This window comes from Thalassophryne amazonica, chromosome 12, assembly GCF_902500255.1.
Source record: "Thalassophryne amazonica chromosome 12, fThaAma1.1, whole genome shotgun sequence".
Lineage (NCBI taxonomy): Eukaryota > Metazoa > Chordata > Actinopteri > Batrachoidiformes > Batrachoididae > Thalassophryne > Thalassophryne amazonica.
The window spans coordinates 42,963,908-42,983,339 of record NC_047114.1 but is presented as its reverse complement, the minus strand read 5'-3'; the positions used below and the strand labels follow the sequence as shown (position 1 = coordinate 42,983,339).

General features: G+C 40.9%; 2 protein-coding genes across 2 annotated transcripts in view; one reads left to right on the top strand and one right to left on the bottom strand.

The window, feature by feature from the left end:
- LOC117521228 (solute carrier family 22 member 13-like) overlaps positions 1-10,151 on the bottom strand; it is a 53,343-nt gene extending 43,192 nt beyond the window's left edge. Inside the window, exons 1-2 of the mRNA XM_034182565.1 lie at positions 9,777-10,151; positions 9,576-9,679 (exon numbers count right to left, since the gene is read on the bottom strand). Coding sequence (XP_034038456.1) covers positions 9,576-9,679; positions 9,777-10,151 — 479 coding nt within the window. The remainder of the gene's footprint in view (positions 1-9,575; positions 9,680-9,776) is intronic.
- Positions 10,152-11,269: 1,118 nt separating this feature from the next.
- On the top strand, positions 11,270-14,603 carry LOC117522692 (paraneoplastic antigen Ma1 homolog). The gene is made up of 2 exons (XM_034184150.1): positions 11,270-11,431; positions 12,389-14,603. The coding sequence occupies exon 2, from the start codon at positions 12,404-12,406 to the stop codon at positions 13,115-13,117; it is 714 nt and encodes a 237-aa protein (XP_034040041.1). The 5' UTR covers positions 11,270-11,431; positions 12,389-12,403; the 3' UTR covers positions 13,118-14,603.
- The last annotated feature ends 4,829 nt before the right edge of the window (positions 14,604-19,432 follow it).

Below are 19,432 nucleotides of genomic sequence, written 5' to 3'. Positions count from 1 at the left end.
TATATATATATATACATATATATATATATATATATATATATATATACTCTGACCTTCAAAGTCCCAGCTTCACCATACTGTGAATTCTTCAAATTAAGATTTAGATTAACCATGGAATTGATCAGCTGGTCTTTCAATGCTATTGACATCATTTTTTTTGACAAGGAAAGCAGGGCTGGGGGACCCTGCATGTCCTGATGGAACCTACCCAGCGGGCTATGTTCTCGACGCCTGGGAGAAATGAAGCGTGGTGTGCTTGGCTCCACTCTCTGTGGAAGATGTTGAGGATTTATTTCTATTCACTTTTATGGTGGGAAGCTTGGCACTGATTGGTTTGTGCGCTGCCCTGACCTACAGGAATATTATCAAGAGGGCTGCTATGAAAATCGTGTCCCCTCATCTGTCCGTCATGATTAATGAGTTGGGCAAGGCAGCAATCTCAGACTGTGTTAACTCTTGAACTCAAACGCAAAATGGATACCATCTTAGAGAATATCGCTGCATTGCAAAGGAATGTGCTGCTGAGGACCAGAGAATATTCTTCAGAAATTTGGACTCTAGATGGTCAGAGGTGCAGTAAATGGAATTCTGTATCTCTCCTCCTAACATCAACATGGCAGCCTTAGCATTTTTGTCCAAAAATAATTATACAAATTTTCGTCTTTAGACTTTAGACACACACGAAAAATCATGTTGGACTACTTGCATCCCATTCAAGAAAATTCAGGTCCATGTTAAAAAATTAGAATGTCATAAAAAAAAGTTATTTCTGAAAATGAAAATTTTATTTTATAGACTGATTATGTATAAACTTAAATGTTTCAGATATTCATTCATTCATTTTCTATATCCACTTATTTCAATTACAGGTCAATGGAGCTTATCCCAGGACACATTAGGCGAGAGGCGGGGTACACCCTGGACAGGCTGCCAGTCTATTGTGGGGCCCAGCCTGGTCTCAGTTTTTTTTTTGGTGCCCTTTCACAAAAAGTGCCTGCTTTTCGTGACGTTTTTTTTATATTTTGCTATTTATAATCTTCCCTTTCTCCTAACTCTAACCATAACCATAGCATGTGTGTACCCTCCACAAACATTAACCATGACCCCCCCAGACCCCCTTCACCCTACATTTTATGCCCCGTCACAAAATGAATTTGTGCCTCCGTTACGACAAATTCCCTATTTTCGTACCCTCGTCATGATTCCATAAATTAATGTACTTTTTGTAACCCAGTCTCACGAACTGCTATGAGACTGGGTTGCAGGGTCACATGTAAACATACAAAAGCATTCGCACCTATGGTTGATTTCATTCATTAATTTTCTATACCCGCTTACTCACAGGATCACAGTGGTTGGAGTCTATCCAGTGGTGGGCACAGTTCAGCTAATCCAATAGCAGATAATTATCAAAGCTAATATTTTTGCTATCAGATTAGCTTCTCAGATAAGTTTTAAAACCATCATCGGACCAATTATCTTCCGATAAATTTAGTTCCAATAACTTTCAGTCCAATAACATTTTTTGCTGGTAAAGTTTAATGGTCAAAAATGTTTGTAAACCCTTAAATCAAACATTTTAGTCCATTTATGGTGTGTTTATAACCACTGAGCAGACTGGTTGCCTGTCGCTTGCTGATGACATCATCATTAAGCGCAAAACGTGATTGGCCGGTCGATGCAGGGAGCGTTGTGGGTAGTGCAGTTCAGGTTCACTTTGGACGTTACTTGTCCACTCGACACAAAAACAAAACAGACTAATTTTAACATTATTTTATTTTATTTCTTTGTGGTTGTAATTTAATCACCAAGACTCAGTGGGGGAGAGGAGCTTTCATGGTGCAGCTGTGTGTACAGAGTTAGGGACTTTTCTTCACGTTTTGACAGTTTTGGATTTAAAAAAAGGGATGCTTTATGTAGATATTTCATTCAGATGAATCTCTCTGAAACTAACAGGTAAGAATTTAGATTTACTACTTGTATTTTACTCTGTCAATCAATGCATTAATGGATGTATTTTGGTTGTTTAAGCCTCAGGGTTCAAAGTGTGTGAAAAAAGCAGCAGCTTTTAGTTCGTAAATGATGGTGTATCTAATACCGATATAAACTGTGACTTCTCATACTGTGTTTTACTGCTTTTGTAAGATGATGACAGTGTTTGGGGTTTTATTTTGTGTTTGTTCATTTATCGTGCGTTCTTTGTATTTGGGATTCTTGAATTTACCCAGCAGGCCCTGCGGTGCTTAAAGTGAAACTGGTTTATCAGAAGCCGGCTGTGTAATCTGATGTGGCCATGTCCAAATCAATACTAATAGTTATCGGTTATCTGTAATAAAGATACATTTTTCAGCAGTTTATCGGTTTATCATCATAAAAGATAACTTTTCAGTTATCTGATTAATGGTTATCGAAGCTAAATTTTGGTTAGCTGTGCCCACCACTGAGTCTATCCCAGCAGTCATAAGACAACACTCATGCTGGTTCAGTACTATCTCTTCAAATGGGCCAGTTTGTATTTTGAAGATCAGTCTGACCGCAATAACAGGACAGTGGATTAAACAAAAAAGGTGAGTTATTATATCATTGTCAACTTCATATACTGGGGTTACACTGGTCTTATACCCTGGAAGGATGTCGGTTCAACAGCAGAGCTCTGGCTGTGGTCACTTTTATTCAGTGATAACGCGTTACTCTAATCTGACCACTTTTTTTAGTAACGAGTAATCTAACGCGTTAATCTTTCCAAATCAGTAATCAGATTAAAGTTACTTCTCCATGTCACTGTGCGTTACTATTATTTTTCATTGTGGGTCGATAGCAGCGTGAGCTGTGAGCTTTTCATCCGCGGTTTTTTGCAGCTGCTCGACTCGTCCTCACCTCTTAAAACGTGGTGATCAGCACACCTGCACTGAGCTTTACAAAGACATTTTTATATATTTTTTTTCCTCCTTTATTTAGAATTCTGAGCTGAGCCGCTCTGTATCTGGTCGTTAAAACAGCTGATCCTCCGCGACGCGTCAACAACTAACACTATTTTCCACTCAAATGCACCTAAACACTCTTTCTGAGGACCACATGATGTGAAAACGCAATAAAACTTTCTTACCTGTAAATCTGGTCATGTTTCTGCATAAATAAATGTTATCCATTCTTTGTGCTCAAACGCCAAAGCAGGGGCGAATCCAGATGGAATGGGGGCGTGGGGCAGGGATGTGCCCCCCTCCCCCACAACACCCCTAGATTAAAGGTCCAGTTTTGAAGCCGTTTTTTACTACAACTACTAATATTGCTTAAAATAATAATAATTTCGACAAGTAAAATGTTTAGAGAGAATTTAAATGTTAGAAAAATGTTAGAATTTAATAGTTACATTTATAAACAATGTAGGTTCAAAATTGCAAGTTTTACTGTTACAGTGCTGTCAACAGTTAAATATGAGGTCAAGAAAGAGGTCTTTATTTTACTTTTTATAAAACAAGTATTTATTTTCATTGAAGTCAAGAAAGGGTGACTATAAAGTGAGTTTTGGCAAAACAGGTATCATTGTCATGTTGAGGTGGCAGAGGGTTGTTGTCGGCAGCTGGGAAAAGTAACTAAAAAAGTAACTAGTAATCTAACTTAGTTACTTTTACAATTGAGTAATCAGTAAAGTAACTAAGTTACTTTTTCAAGGAGTAATCAGTAATCAGTAATTGGATTACTTTTTCAAAGTAACCGTGGCAACACTGCTTTTATTAAGGTTTTAAAACTGATACAGTGCATTCGGAAAGCATTCACAGCAATTCACTTTTTCCACATTTTGTTATATTACTGCCATATTACAAAATTGATGAAATTACCCCCCCAATTCTGCACACAATACCCCATAATGACAATGTCATAAAAAGTTGTTTTTTTTTTTACATTTTTGCAAATTTATAAAAAACAACAAAAACAAAACAAACAAACAAATCACATGCATATAAATATTCACAGCTTTTGCTATGAAGCTCAAAATTGAGGTTTCCACTGATCATCCTTCAGATGTTTCTACAGCTTAATTGCAGTCCAACTGGGGTAAATGCAGTTTATTAAACATGATTTGGACAGACACATACCTGTCTACATGCAAACACCCTGTTTACACAGAGTCCACAACTGATCTGCGATCGAAAAATGGCCTCTGCTCGCAGTCACTCTCATGGACTCTCACTGGGGTTGCAGTCTCATCAGAATGGGGTCTCCATGGTTGGAAAAGACATCCCTCTTGGTCGCCATCAATCTCAATCACTCTCCATCGGTCTCCAACAGGTGTGCAAGTGTAATGAACTGTTTAAAACACTCGCAAAAGTTGTGCGACCCTTTACAAAATACATGGGTCTCATAATCAGTCTTGATAAACTCTCACAAGTCTCAACTCATTTTCAACTTGATTCTATGGGTCGTAATAGACTGTCAATTAACTCTGCATGGGATTGCATCAGTGATCGCACATATTAACATATTTTTCACTCACACAATTCAGTCGCAATGCAAGCTTGGTGTAAACACAAGTAACAGATCAAGATGGAAACAAGCCAAGACTTGTGAGTAGGGATGGGTATTGATAAAATTTCTATCGATATCATTGTCAATTCTGCTTATTGATCCGATTCCTTATCGATACCTCTTGTGAATTTTTTATGTACTAAAAGTAGGCTTTACAGGTTTTCTATGACAACATTTTATTGAGTCTTAAAGTAAATAAATATGAAACTGGTCACTGGATCCTTGATCTGTGGACATAAATAGAAATAAACAAAATCTGTAGTTTTTGTCAAAAGCATTTCCTTTCAGACATTATTAGCATGAATGTCACTCCATATATCTGAGCTGAGCTCTTGCAGCCGGTCGTGCTGCATGTCAGGATGTAATTCATAAAGAATGCAGGATGTCTCATTTTGGGAGGAAAAAAAGGTTTTAGTCAATTGTAGTTTATTGTCTGTATTACAGCGTTTGGAAAGAGGTGTCATTTTATTTAAAGTGGCAATTCATTTTGAAGTTATTAATTCTGACCGGACTCTGTCTCGGCAGAGAGCGGCATAGGGTTTGGAGCTGTGCCAACAGAATGGAGGATGATTCTCTTTTCTTGAGTGCAACAAGACAAGAATCCCAGTTAGTGACTTTAATCCACACAAAAGTGACTCACAATTGACATATTTAAATGGCTTTAAGAGGGGTTAAGAAGCGGACTTGCCGCTTCTGAAGAGCAATAAATCAAAGAATCAATGAGCCAGTGATTGAAACACTGCTACATTGGTTCACGATTCAAAGTGGAGTCGTGCTGCAGAAACGATCGATTACACAGCCACTGCAGGGTCTGCAATCAACATAGAGAAATGAGAATTAATTTTCCCGACAAACACCCTCAAAAACAAGTCGGAGCTCAAAAAAAGCATGAAGTCGAAGGAACTGTTTGTAGACCGAGACAGGATTGTCTCAAGGCAGAAATCTGGGGAAGGGTACAGAAACATTTCTGCTGCTTTGAAGGTCCCAGTGAGCACAGTAGTCTCCATCATCCATAAATGGAAGAAGTTCAGATCCACCAGGACTCTTGCTAGCGCTGTCCACCAGTCAAAACTGAGCAATCAAGGGAGAAGAGCCTTAGTCAGGGAGGTGACCAAGAACCCAATGGTCACTCTGTCAGAACTCCAGCATTCCTCTGGAGAACCTTCCAGTTGGACAACCATCTCTGCAGCAATCCACCAATCAGGCCTGTATGCTAGAGTGGTCAGACGGAAGCCACTCCTCCATTAAAAATACATGGCAGCTGGCCTGGAGTTTTCCAGAAGGCACCTCAAGGACTCTCAAACCATGAGAAACAAAATTCTCTGGTCTGATGAGACAAAGATTGAACTCTTTGGCGTGAATGCCAGGTGTCGTGATTGGAGGAAATCAGGTACCATCCCAGGACTGTAATTGCCACTCCTTTTATACTCCAGTCACAGGAGGAATCAGACCAAAGGTCTGTGTAACTACATGTCAAGATCTGACCACCTCCAGGTCATCCAGGTCTACAAACCTTAGAGAATGCTGACACTGTAATGCAGAGGCTCCAAGCTCCATCAACAGCAGGGAAAAGACACTATAAGTGCCCACTGCCCACCCATATAAGCCGCTTCAGTTTCATGCAAGGGTTTTGCACTGTAAAGGACGTCACCTGAGCACCACACCTGTTGCCGCCCAACAGCAACATGACCCTTTGTGCGTTCCAATTCTCTGGTCTGATGAGACAAAGATTGAACTCTTTGGCATGAATGCCAGGTGTCGTGATTGGAGGAAATCAGGTACCATCCCTACAGTGAAGGGTGGTGGTGGCAGCATCATGCGTGGGGATGTTTTTCAGCAACAGGAACTTGGAGACTAGTCAGGATTGAGGGAAAGATTAATGCAGCAAAGTACAGAGACATCCTGGATGAAAACCTGCTCCAGAGCGCTCTTGACCTCACACTTGGGTAACAGTTCATCTTTCTTCAGGACAATGACCCTAAGCACACAGCCAAGATTTCAAAGGAGTGGCTTCAGGACAACCCCATGAATGTCCTTGAGTGGCCATACTAGAGCCCAAACCTGAATCTAATTGAATATAATTGAACATCTCTGAAAATGGCTGTGCACAGATACTCCCCATCCAACTTAATGGAGCTTGAGAGGTGCTGCAAAGAAGAATGGGCAAAACTGCCCAAAGATAGGTGTGCCAAGCTTGTGGCATCATATTCAAGAAGACTTGAGGCTGTAATTGCTGCCAAAGGTGCATCAACAAAGTACTGAGCAAAGGGTGTGAATACTTATGTAAATAATTTATGTTGTCATTATGGGGTCCTGTGAGTAGAATTTTGAGGGGAAAATGAATTGACTCCGTTTTGGAATAAAGCTGTTACACAACAAAGTGTGGTAAAAGTGGAGTGCTGTGAATACTTTCTGGATGCACTGTATAATTAGTCTTGAACATATATAATTTTAGTTTTCTGAAATAATAATGACAAATACATCTTGAACTTTTTCATGATGTTATAATTTTTTAAAAAAATGCACCTGTATCCATCCATCCATTCAGGCATTTGCTACACCACTTACTCCAATTAAGTGTCACAGGAAGCTGAAGCTTATCCCAGCACTCATAGGGCGTGAGGCAAGGTACACCCTGGACAGGATGCCAGTCTGTCGCAGGACCACATATAGACAGATAAACACATTCACATGTGCATGCTCACCTATGGTCAATTTAAAGATTCCAGTTCACCTAGCATGCATGACCTTTGGAAGTGGGCAATGCCAGAGAACCCAGAGGGGCCATTTCTTTCAAAGTGATAATATGGTGACCTGACCAATAACTTTATATTGATATCATTTAAGTTTTGAGTATGTTCACTAGACTTGGAGAAAGTCTGTTTTGCATGTGTAATGTAAAATTAAAGATAATATTTGACCAGTGACATGTAGAAATGTGTCTATGTGGCTTACATGTTCAAAAATGTAACATTTCCATAAAACGTGAATATAGACTTTGTTTGAACCTACTGAGATTTCAAATTATGTGGGAATATTTGCTTTTATATATATGTTGTGTAATCTGAGTGGTTAATACCACTGTACATTTTTATGTGGGGTATTATTCTTGGTTGAGAACATTAAAGTTGGATGAATAAAGTTATAAATTTGAAACAACATTGTTTTTCCTCAAACCCACATTTTATATTTGTATATTTTATACACACACACACACACACACACACACACACACACACACACACACACACACACACACACACACACACACACACATATATATATATATATATATATATATATATATATATATATATACTCTGACCTTCAAAGTCCCAGCTTCACCATATTGTGAATTCTTCAAATTAAGATTTAGATTAACCATGGAATTGATCAGCTGGTCTTTCAATGCTATTGACATCATTTTTTTTGACAAGGAAAGCAGGGCTGGGGGACCCTGCATGTCCTGATGGAACCTACCCAGCGGGCTATGTTCTCGACGCCTGGGAGAAATGGAGCGTGGTGGGAAGCTTGGCACTGATTGGTTTGTGCGCTGCCCTGACCTACAGGAATATTATCAAGAGGGCTGCTATGAAAATCATGTCCCCTCATCTGTCCGTCATGATTAATGAGTTGGGCAAGGCAGCAATCTCAGACTGTGTTAACTCTTGAACTCAAACGCAAAATGGATACCATCTTAGAGAATATCGCTGCATTGCAAAGGAATGTGCTGCTGAGGACCAGAGAATATTCTTCAGAAATTTGGACTCTAGATGGTCAGAGGTGCAGTAAATGGAATTCTGTATCTCTCCTCCTAACATCAACATGGCAGCCTTATCGGCTCCTGAAGGTCAAATGCCCTGCTCTTCCCCCAGATGGATCTATGGCCTTGGTGAAGGAATTCGGCTCCCCCTTCTTATCTATCTACCCCCCCCCCCCCCCCCCCAGCCTGCTGCTGCCTAGCAACGTCAGACTTTACGCACACATGGACAGAAACTGGCACAAACTTAACTCATCTGCACACGACGCACATCTCCCTACCGCCATCCCTATTACCCTGCCTCCCCCCCCCCTCCTTTGTGTCTGTCCACTCCCCTCACCCTGGTTCCTCCCTGCACATAACTGGTACTCAGTGTGAAATGATCACATGCCATACATTACCTCCATTAAGTTTACCGACTAAATAGCCATATGCCGGCATAAGCTGCATGATGGGTAACTGGCTAAATAGGGCGGTTCCTAGCTACATAGCCACTTCCAATTTGACTGGCTGTTTGATTTTGTATAAAAGCATAAGAATGGCACGGAACACTCAGAAGCCACTGGACCTTGGAGCAACTTTGCCCTGTGCTTACGTTAGTTAATTTGTTAGAAAAGACAAGTTCCTAAGTTCTCCTTTTGAAACGTTAACTTCATAAGTAAACAGACAAAAACAAGTATTTTGGATTCCAGGCTTTCATTTTATGACATTTTGTGTTGAGTGCAAAGAACTTCAAGTTCCTAAACTAGTGATTCAGCATTGCTGCACTCACAGGGAGAACGTGCAAACTCCACACAGAATGGCTCCATGTGGGAAGCAATCCCACAACCTTCTTGCTGTGAGGCAACAATGCTAACCAGTAAGCCACTGTGCTGCCCACTTTCATTCATAATTGGCTAATTAATCACAGCTTGGTAGCCTTGCTGCCCATTCTGTCATTAATTTGTTGACTAGTTGGAAGCCGACATGAGAACTTAAAATGATCACTTCTCACTCATCTCTCTTCCACTCAGAGTACTCCAACTTAAACATCACCTCTTCCATCCCACTGCTGTCAGATGGTCCCTGTCTTGATGTCAGGGGGTACATGTTTTTCCCCTTTCACTCCTGATGGCAGGATCCAAGATCTGCACCTGCCTGCAGCCCTTTAGCATCTGGGGATGTTTGCCAACAACTGCTGTCTACTCTTAGACCTATATTTTAATGTGTTCCTTATTATGATAGCTTTTTCTTTTTGCTTCACATAGTACTTGAAAAACACAGCTCTTGTTACAAGAAGTAGACTTACGATTCAGCAAAAGGTCCAAAAATAATACAACCAAGAACAACACCAGCCATGGATACACTTTGTGCCACTTCCACAAAGTGAGACTTGTCACAAACAAGATCAAACTGCAAAATAAACAAAACTAAGTGATTAATCAAGAAATGCATTTTAACATAATTTATTACATGAATAATAATGTTTAAAAGTTTCTCTATTACTTACATCAGTTACTATGGTGGTCTTGTACATTGTATTGTTGTATTTCCATCCATTCTGACAGCCTGTGGTTTCTTTGAGTCCAAACTCTCTGATGGCATCAATGTCCCAGTCGACAGGGACAAACATCTGACACCTGCTGTAGGTCCCATCCTGCTCCAAGGGCACGGTCAGGTTCAGCTGCACTTCTGCTGTCAGGTTAGGATCAGCACGGAGGATCCAGTCTGTGTTACAGTGTCGCTCTGGATCTGACTGGATAAACAGAGAACTAACTATGAGAACAACAGTGAAAAAATTTGGAAAGGAAAGTGCAACCAGATTAAGTATTTGGAATTGTCCAAAATCTCCAATGTTTTGGAGGATCTCTCCAAAATCAGCCATGTTGAGGACAGGTCTCTCGTGTGCATTGACTCAAATAGACTGCTGAACACTTAGTTAAATTTTAACCTGTGCATGTTGGAACAATGTACTGTAAATTGTAAATTTTTAACTCCAATTGGCCCATTTTGTTCCTGTGAGACAATTTATGGTTTTAGTAAGTACTGTCTTTACATCTGTGAAACTTTGACATTTCCACAGACAAAATGTAACTTAGTCAAGGCAAGAAGATCAAGTGGCGCTAATGAATCCTTCTTTGTTTGTTTGTTTTAAAGGGATGTTCTCCCTGAGTGCAATAAATTTTTAATGTTACATTCCTTTTATGAGTGCAATTTTCTTACACCTTGGACCTCAGCCAAGCAGAAAACACTGGCTGGAAATAAAAGTGCCAATGGCCTTTCAACCAGCAAAACCCAAATAGAGAGACACTATCACATACTTTAAAGCTCACATCATATCAAATTAAGTCGTAAAGATAACATTATTTTTTAAATTCATGTAACCCGGACAAATGTATTGACAAAGTTCATGAGATTTGTTAGTTAAAGAGGGTTAAAAAGTTTTAATTGTTAAATATATTACATAAATATGGGTATTTCATGTATGTTTTAAAGGAATGAGAACTGTTTCGGCATAGTTAAAAACGAGTAAAGAATAAAATGCTTTTGATGTATCTTATTTTTGTTTTATTGTGAAGAGCGAAAGGAAGTGCTGTGTCTGTATACCACCGCTGTCAGTCTGTTGTGGTAGTAGCTTGACGTGAGTGAAAAAAGCCAGGAGGGAGATGCTTTTGATGTACCGCCAGAGAAAAAAAATGCACTTTGAAGTTAACATGTGCGCCGCTCTTGGAGTAATTAAGTTTTCCTGATCGTTGACTCAATGGTTGGTAATGGACCCTGGTTAATGCTTTTTGGACTACCTGAGGACTTTTCAACTCGAAGTTTGTCCTGCAGTAAGGTGTCTGTATCATTTTAAAATGGTTTAGCATATGGACATTTAGCATTTGCTGGCTAAGTAAATGCATTGGATGAGAGCTAGTTCAGCTAACTCAGCTGGCTACAGAGACTACCTGTTCATCATTCCGGCCTAGAGATGACGACTAGTCATTTGTGAAGTGCTAAAAGTGTGCCATTGGAAGATATCTTTTCCTGGAGATCACTCACTGGAGCTTAAGCCTGAACCAGCAGACGGGTGGCAGCATCACCATCTTAAGACATGGTTTGGTTTCTTCCTCTTCACCTGAACTTGGACAAGAGTCCATACCTGTTGAACTACTAAACCAGGTACCTCTTTATTTTGGTTTTGCTCCGAGAGTGAGGCGGCCGTTAAGTTCTGGGCTTTGCCGCTTCCAAGCATCACTCAGGCCTGCAACTATAAGCTTTTGGTAACTGAATAAGCTGGCTGGTGTGAGTGTGTGTGGTTGGTGAGTGGGCCACTCAGAGTATATAGTGCAAAATTTGGGATAAAATGTGTTTTGTGAGCTCTGTATTTTTTCTGTTATATGTTCAGTAAATAAGTTCAAGCTTAATTATGGTTTGGTCATTTTGGAGAAGTCTGAGTGTGTGTGGCTGTGATTTGATTTGACCACTGTGTGTTGAAGGGTGAATTAAGTGTAATACTGTGCTTAAAGGGCACATGAGACTAAAGAGACAGTAAGTTAAATAAAGTAGTTAACCTTCATTAGTCTCTAATACTAAATATAAGAGCTCGGGGAGCCCTTACCTAGTACCTTGGGTAAAGGTGGGCTACATAAATTGGAGGCACCGCTGGGATCGTATTGAGAGTATTGAGATTAATTGGGATATACTTACTTTGCTTACTGTGTTTTATAACCCTACAGTCACACCTATAGTTATAATTTCACCCCTAATATTCACACTTATACACATACAACATGGCCAACACCTTAGTTGACAAGCTGAAGAAGTGGTGTCGTGTAGAGGGGCTCAATGAGGGCCATGCCCTGCTGACAGTCGTCCCTGAAGACAGAGATAGCAGTCATCGAAGAGACGATGCAAACCGTTAAGTGTCTTGGTCGAGTCCGAGTCAGAGGAAGGACTTTTGGTGACACTGAAAAGGAAATGCTTGTGCTTTGTGAATGCCGAGAGACAGTCTCTGCAGAACGTGTCCCACCAGAAGTGGCAGCACCAGAAGCCTTGGCAGCCTGGCCAATTATCACTGCATTTGATAAGTCCAGTCTTCAGGATGACTTTAACCTTAAACTGATCGCTCTCTTACAGGCAGAGGGAAAAACCATGAATGATGTACAAGCTCTGTTTGCTGATTCACAACCTACCCCCTCTCCGGAAGAGTCCCTCATTCGTGCTGTTACTAACCTAATAGACAAGACAAACAAACCTGCTGCAGAGAGCGGAGGGTATCGCCGCCTGCGTGTCTTCTCAGGTATTTTACCTTCTCCGGCTGGAGAGGAACAATTTGACCATTGGCTAGAGCAAGCTTACATGATGGTTGAGGAAAGTGATGGCTCTGACAAAGACAAAAGAAGAAGGATAATGGAGAGTTTAAAGGGACCAGCTCTGGAAGTGATCAAAGCAATACGCCTATCAGATCCTGATATTACACCAGTAAAGTGCTTAGAAGCCCTCGAAAGTGCTTTTGGACTAGCTGAGTCTGGTGATGACTTGTGTTTCTCTTTTAGACTCTTACAGCAACAACCTGGGGAAAAGCTGTCAGACTTCCTCAGAAGGCTTGAGCGTACACTGACCAAAGTCATACAACGAGGTGGCCTGCCAGCCAAAAATATGGACACAGCCAGAGTCAATCAGCTGCTTAAAGGGGCAGTCAATGCTGACTTAATGTTGTTGCAACTCAGATTAAGAGAAAGGCGAGCCAAACCCCCCACCTTTTTAGAGCTACTTAGAGAAATCCGGACAGGAGTACGAAGCCTCCTGAGTAAAGCTCAACCAGTCAGTCCACACTGTCCATACCAAAGTGCAAGCAGAGACTAGACAGTCAGAAATACAACACCTGCGAGCAGAAATAAAGGAAGTCAAATCAATGTTTGCAGCTCTCGCCACTCAACCTCCGCCTGAAAAGACAATTACTGAAAGGAGTCCAGCTAATGCTGATACCGCAACCAGATTGGATCCTGAAGTAATAGCACTGAAAAAACAAGTCCAGCACTTGCAGCAAAAAGTGAATTCAAAGACCTCAAGACGTCAAACCTCAGCTCCACAAGTTGTAATGGCGGTTAACACACCAGTCAAGTCCTCAACCGAGAGTGAAGAACGCTTTTGCTACCGTTGTGGTGAAAATGGTCATATGGCAGGAAAATGCAACAGACCTGAAAACCAAAGCAAAGTTATTCAGAGACTGCTCCAACCACTAAAAAAAGCCAAGACCAGTAGCTCACTGCCAAAAGCTGAAGACACACCCCCTACTGATCCTAACTGCACAGTGAGAAAAAGTGCGATAGATCTCCTGGAGCCTGGAGTACCTGAAGGCTTAATAGGCCCATCTTCAGTTGAGCCATTAAAAGTAAATGGGCACCTATGTGATGCACTGTTGGACAGTGGTTCCCGTGTCAGCATCATTTTTGAGTCCTGGTACAGACGATATCTGCCAAATACGGCCGTCCACTCAGTGAACAAACTTGATATATGGGGCCTAAGTGATTCTAGCTACCCCTACCTTGGTTATGTGGTTGTTGATATGGACTTCCCAAAGAAAGTGACTGGAGCCCCAACCACCATGTCTGCCCTAGCCCTGATTTGTCCCGATCCACCAGGTCCTGATCAGACACCTGTCATCATAGGGACTAATGCCAAAGCCAGTCTTTCCAAACGCTTGGCCCAACTATGCTGTGACACCCCTGGCATTTCAGCTCATGCTCTTGGTATTCAAAACTCTTGCCCCAGTACAAAGACAAGCATTATCCCGTGTGTGGCTGTGATTTGATTTGACCACTGTGTGTTGAAGGGTGAATTAAGTGTAATACTGTGCTTAAAGGGCACATGAGACTAAAGAGACAGTAAGTTAAATAAAGTAGTTAACCTTCATTAGTCTCTAATACTAAATATAAGAGCTCGGGGAGCCCTTACCTAGTACCTTGGGTAAAGGTGGGCTACATTCATTTCAATCATAATTTGTTGGTCCCATGAGTCAAGCATTAGTGGGTATTGAACAATATTCCCTTGCTTTCTTCATTATTATTTAATGTGCTGTAAATATATATGTTGCTTTGCATGCTAACAATGCTAAAAGTTACCAAACTGAATAAAATGTTTTGTGTTCATTATTTTGAAAAAGTAACAAATGTTTGCACACCGTGCTGGTTACAATGAACTAGGAATTGTATGGATTGAATAAGGCCCCGGCATGATATTTCTGCCATAATGTGTTTAAGGGATTTACCATGATGCCAAATGAATGAAAATGTGTATGCTTATGCTTTGATGGGTGCTTAAACGATTTATGTTTTGAAATTATACAATATTATACAGCTTGATTAAGGATTGTATTATGCCCTTATGATGAATTCTGTTGACTATGTGTAACTGCTGACGTGTTGACTTCCTGTAGGTGTAACATGCTGGTTTAAATAAGCCAGGCATTGACCACTTTGAATAAAATCATTATTTGATGCCGGTGCGATGCTTCTGCTATAATATGTTTAAGGATCTGATTATTACGCTGTGGTGCTGAAATCATTACTGATGTTTTCTGGAGTGCAGTTAATCTTTTGGAAATGCTTGATTTATTACTTTATGAGAATAATGTTTTATCTTTATGGAAAGCTCAAATGTAATACTGCTGTTGACTGGATTCTGATGTGACCTTTTTCTGTTGACTTCCTGTGGAAACTTTTGACTGTGCTGATATCAGAACTGTGGTTTCTCGCTGCCTGCGTGAAGGCGCACCAAAGACTGAAAGCACCTCCATATATGGACTGTCAAGCTGGTTCAAATTGGTTTTGGGGAGCAGGTGTGTGAAGACATCTGATTAAGCGTGACGTGCTTGAAACCTCTCCGTTCTTAGAATTGCAGAACCAGTTACCCACAAAAATGGATGATTTGAAGAGGACCAATCAACTTGCCCCAAACACCCACATTACGCCATTTCCGGAAGACCTTTCCCCCCCAACTCCACAAAGACCTTTCATGCTCACACCCTGGCCTTGCCCCTGGCCACCAATCGGAAGACGATAACACCCCAACTGAACTGAACTGTATAAAGACTGTGTGCTTCTGGAAATCAAGGTTCCTTGCTAAACAAACACATTGGCTCCGGTTGTGTCTGTGATTAAAGTGTTTACAGTGAACCCTTGGATCCTTGCATTGCTGATGTCATTGATTTGTTCTGCTGAATAAATACCAGATGAGGTCTGTATTTCTGTGTCATTTGAGTTTGTACAATTCAGGGTCCAACAAAATTAGGGGAGGGGAACTTAAGTGTAAAGGTTGAGTTAATTGGGTCTATGGCCTCTTGGAGGTTAGTAAATGTTCCGCCTCAACAGTGCCAATCATTTTTTGAAATGTCTGAAAATGTTTGTCAGAAAACACATTCCAATATTGTGGGTGGGGGTATCGATACTCATGATACTGCAGTATTTATTTTTTAAGATTTTAGAATACATTTTTAAAGTCCAGAGTCAATATAATTCAAATGCAGTTGTTGGGGTAAATGATATGAAAATGTTGTGCCACTTTCATTTAGTAGAGAGCATTATGTATTTGAGTTCTAATCTGTGGTGTCTCACTTCAGTGAAACAGTAGCGAATCCATCGTGACGCGCGAAGCCTCAGCTCGGCTTTCCATGACAAAATCTCTTGTTAAAAGTGAAATCTGCCGGAAAATGGTTGATGTCCAGCTCTTGTGATAACCAGAGAAATTGCACACGATGGTCACGGATCCATACAGCCATCCGTTTAGAAATGAAATGGTCGCTCAGCCTGTCGATGGCGGCTTCGGAGCGCAGCGCACCACCAGTCGCTCTGGGCCATCCTTAAAGTGACAGTAACACTCCGTAATCTCTTTGAAGCCCATAAAATTTTCACCAAAAACCATCTGAATTTCTCATATGGTGTCCACTTTGATGTCCCTCACAGTTTCTGAAAAAAATTTTGATCAAGCAAAGCGGCAGTCTCTGAGCCATTCCTAAACAATGAAAAAAATGACGAGGGGGCTGGACCACTCCTCACTCAAAGCCTGCTCACAGGCGAATGACGCAACCAACAGGCGTGAAAAACTCACGCATGCGCACAAAGGTTCAAGCTTGGCTGACGCAATCACACGTGATTCAAATCCATATGGTTTTTGAAAAAAAAATAATAAGGTCGGATACTTTTCTAATAGACCTCGTATTTTATGATGAATGTTTGATGTGTTTTCACGTCTTGGGGCTTCGGCAGTCTATGTAAGTCAATTTTCCGTTTATGGACAATAAAGTTTTATCTTAAAATCCTTGTTTCTAATACTCTCATACACCTTTGCAAGAAGTCCCAAAATTGTATCCAGCGGGTTAAGGGAGCACACTAACATCACCTCCATTTCAACAGCCATAAGACAAAAAAATCATGGCGGTCCACAAGAAATTTCCCCGAGATCAATTGAGCATAGATGGTTATTTAATTAAAGGAGCAGCAATCAGAGATTACAAAAATTAAGTAAGGGGGTGTGTCTTTATTTGTATGTTTATTCTTTGAGATGTGTTGACCATTTGCATTGCTGAGCAGTCATGACACCAGCTTCCTTGGCCATGACACGGAAAATATTAATGCAAGATGGCAAGTCGATAAATTGCTTGTGTGGTGTCCACAGTGTGGTCAGATTGTTGCTGACTACAATCTGTGTCCTGCTGAGGTGATGAGGAAGGTCAGTGAACTGTTTGTGACTGATTGCAGTTTAGCCAGTGTGGGACACTGAGCAGATGGCAGTTTGCCAGACTTCATCTGAAATATTAGTGAAGCTGAAACTTGTAACGTAACCTCTGACTTTTTTTGGAAAAATGAAGAGCACAGATGCCAGATCTGCAGGGACTGGTATAGTCTTTATAATCAGCCCTGTCAGTGCCTGATGTCATATTAAAATCACCATTGACTAAGCGAGTGTCCTTTTTGGGGAAGTAACTATGTGAAGCTGTGAGTAAGATGTTTTTCTCACGGAGATATGTCTCATCAGTGGACCATCACTGAAGTTTGAGTCTAATACAGGATTACCATCGGAAGGAGCTGGTGTACCATGGCAATAACCACTCCTTCAGTAAAGTGACTACTTGAGCTACCTGACCCAAAGTAGGTGTATCCACTGATGGAGATAGGTCCTTAGACCTCAGAGAACACTGCCACTCTAATGTGGAGCTTTGAAAGCTCCCTTGAGAGCAGGGGTACATGGTGATCATTGCAAAGAAAGAGCATTTTCCCAGTGCCAATCTTGACCACCCACCTAAAATTTGGACGTGGGTGCTGCTGTGTGGTAGATGACCTATCAGTACCACCGCAGTGGCCACCCTCCAAAAAGATGACCCTTAGTGGTTTTCAGTGATCTCTTCTTTTTGACAGATGAGGATGAAAACAGTTTTCCCTAATTCCAAGTGCCATTCTTCATTGGAAGGCAGAAGCATAGTTACTCCTACAGAGTACAGAAACAAGAGAGCATATTTTCTAATCTGGACCTTTATGAGGGATTTTATCATTGCTAGAGCGTCAATCTACCAAACCTAAAACATTTATATATCCATCCCCTGACTTGTGTCAAGAAAACTGGCTGTGAGCATGAGGATTTGATGATAATTGATCAATATCAGTAAGTGCAATTACACTCAAAAAACTGACTCACTGGATTGGATTTCCATCGAATTAAGTATATCTAGTTCCAACTAAATTAAATTATCTTGCATGGATGTGCTTTTTTGAGTTGGGGCTACATATAATATTTATTAGATGGAAATCCTGCACATAACTGAATTGATTTCATACAATGAGTCATTTATTTGGGTGTACTTATGTACTTTGAAAGTGGTGGCTCTATATACGAGTATGCAAATGTAATTTGCCTTTATACATGCAGGGGTGGTGGCCAAGTAGCTAGGGTACTTGTGTCCAGCGTGGAAGAGTTCCAATTCAAGGCTAAATCTGTCCATTCCACATGTAATGAGGAGTTGTGGCAGGAAGGGCATCCAGTGTAAAATTTCTGCTTAATCAACATGCAGATCTGTTGTGGGGACTCCGAGTCAAGCAATGAAGAAGCTGAAAGGATTTACTTTTTATGAGTAATTTGCCTTTATATTAGTTGAATATTCGATACAGTTGACCATTTTTAATAAGCAACCATTTGAAAGCCTTTATTTGTAGGAGTGATGTAGCATTCAACTGGTTTGCTCTGTGCTTGGCAGACAGGTGAATTGAATTGAATTGAATTTATTTCGGCACACATGGATCCAAGCAATAAACAAAACATACAAAGAAAAAAAAGAGAAAATAGTCCAACAAAGAAAAAGAGAAAATATTCCAACAGCGCAACCATGCGGCCAAAAGGGGTTAGGCAGAAGCAAACCTTGTAGATGCCTACCCCATCAACCAAAGAAATAAAAATTGTACATCTATATATAAAAAATTATACATCCATCCAGTTAGATCCAGTCCAGTCTATAATTTGTAATTATTGCTGGACTCTCCTGTTGGGATTTGTGCTTTAAATGGACTAAAAATGCAGACACTATCAGATTAAACATGACATAGCACGTGAGATGATTTGTTTCAAATAAAGCTGTGAATTCCAAATACAGGGAACCAACCAAATAGCCGGTTGTCAAAAAGAGATGGGAAAATGTGGTGCACAACTTGGACATGAACTTGGCACACAAGAAAAAGGACATCACTTACGCCATGGTTGTGTTTGTGGTACATGAAAGAAGACGGCACTCTAATGTCCAGCCGGACAGCAGGATACACAGCTCCTGCGTGAGGTGTCATAACATCCAATTGGTCAGCAGCACCGCGGGGCTCGTCATAACATCCAGTCAGTCAGCTGAGCCTCGTATCATCCAATTGCAAAATGCTGAGTGTCCGTTATGTGTGGGAAAGGAATAGATTGCCAGAGCCTACATCCTTTACCCACCTCCTCTAACTGAAGGACTGATGTCCTAGAGGGAGAAAGAATGAGAGAGAGAGAGGAAGAGAGACAGAGAGTGAGAGAGAGAGAGAGAGAGGAAGAGAGACAGAGAGTGGGAGAAAGAATGAGAGAGAGAGAGAGAGAGGAAGAGAGACAGAGAGTGAGAGAGAGAGAGAGAGAGGAAGAGAGACAGAGAGTGAGAGAGAGAGAGAG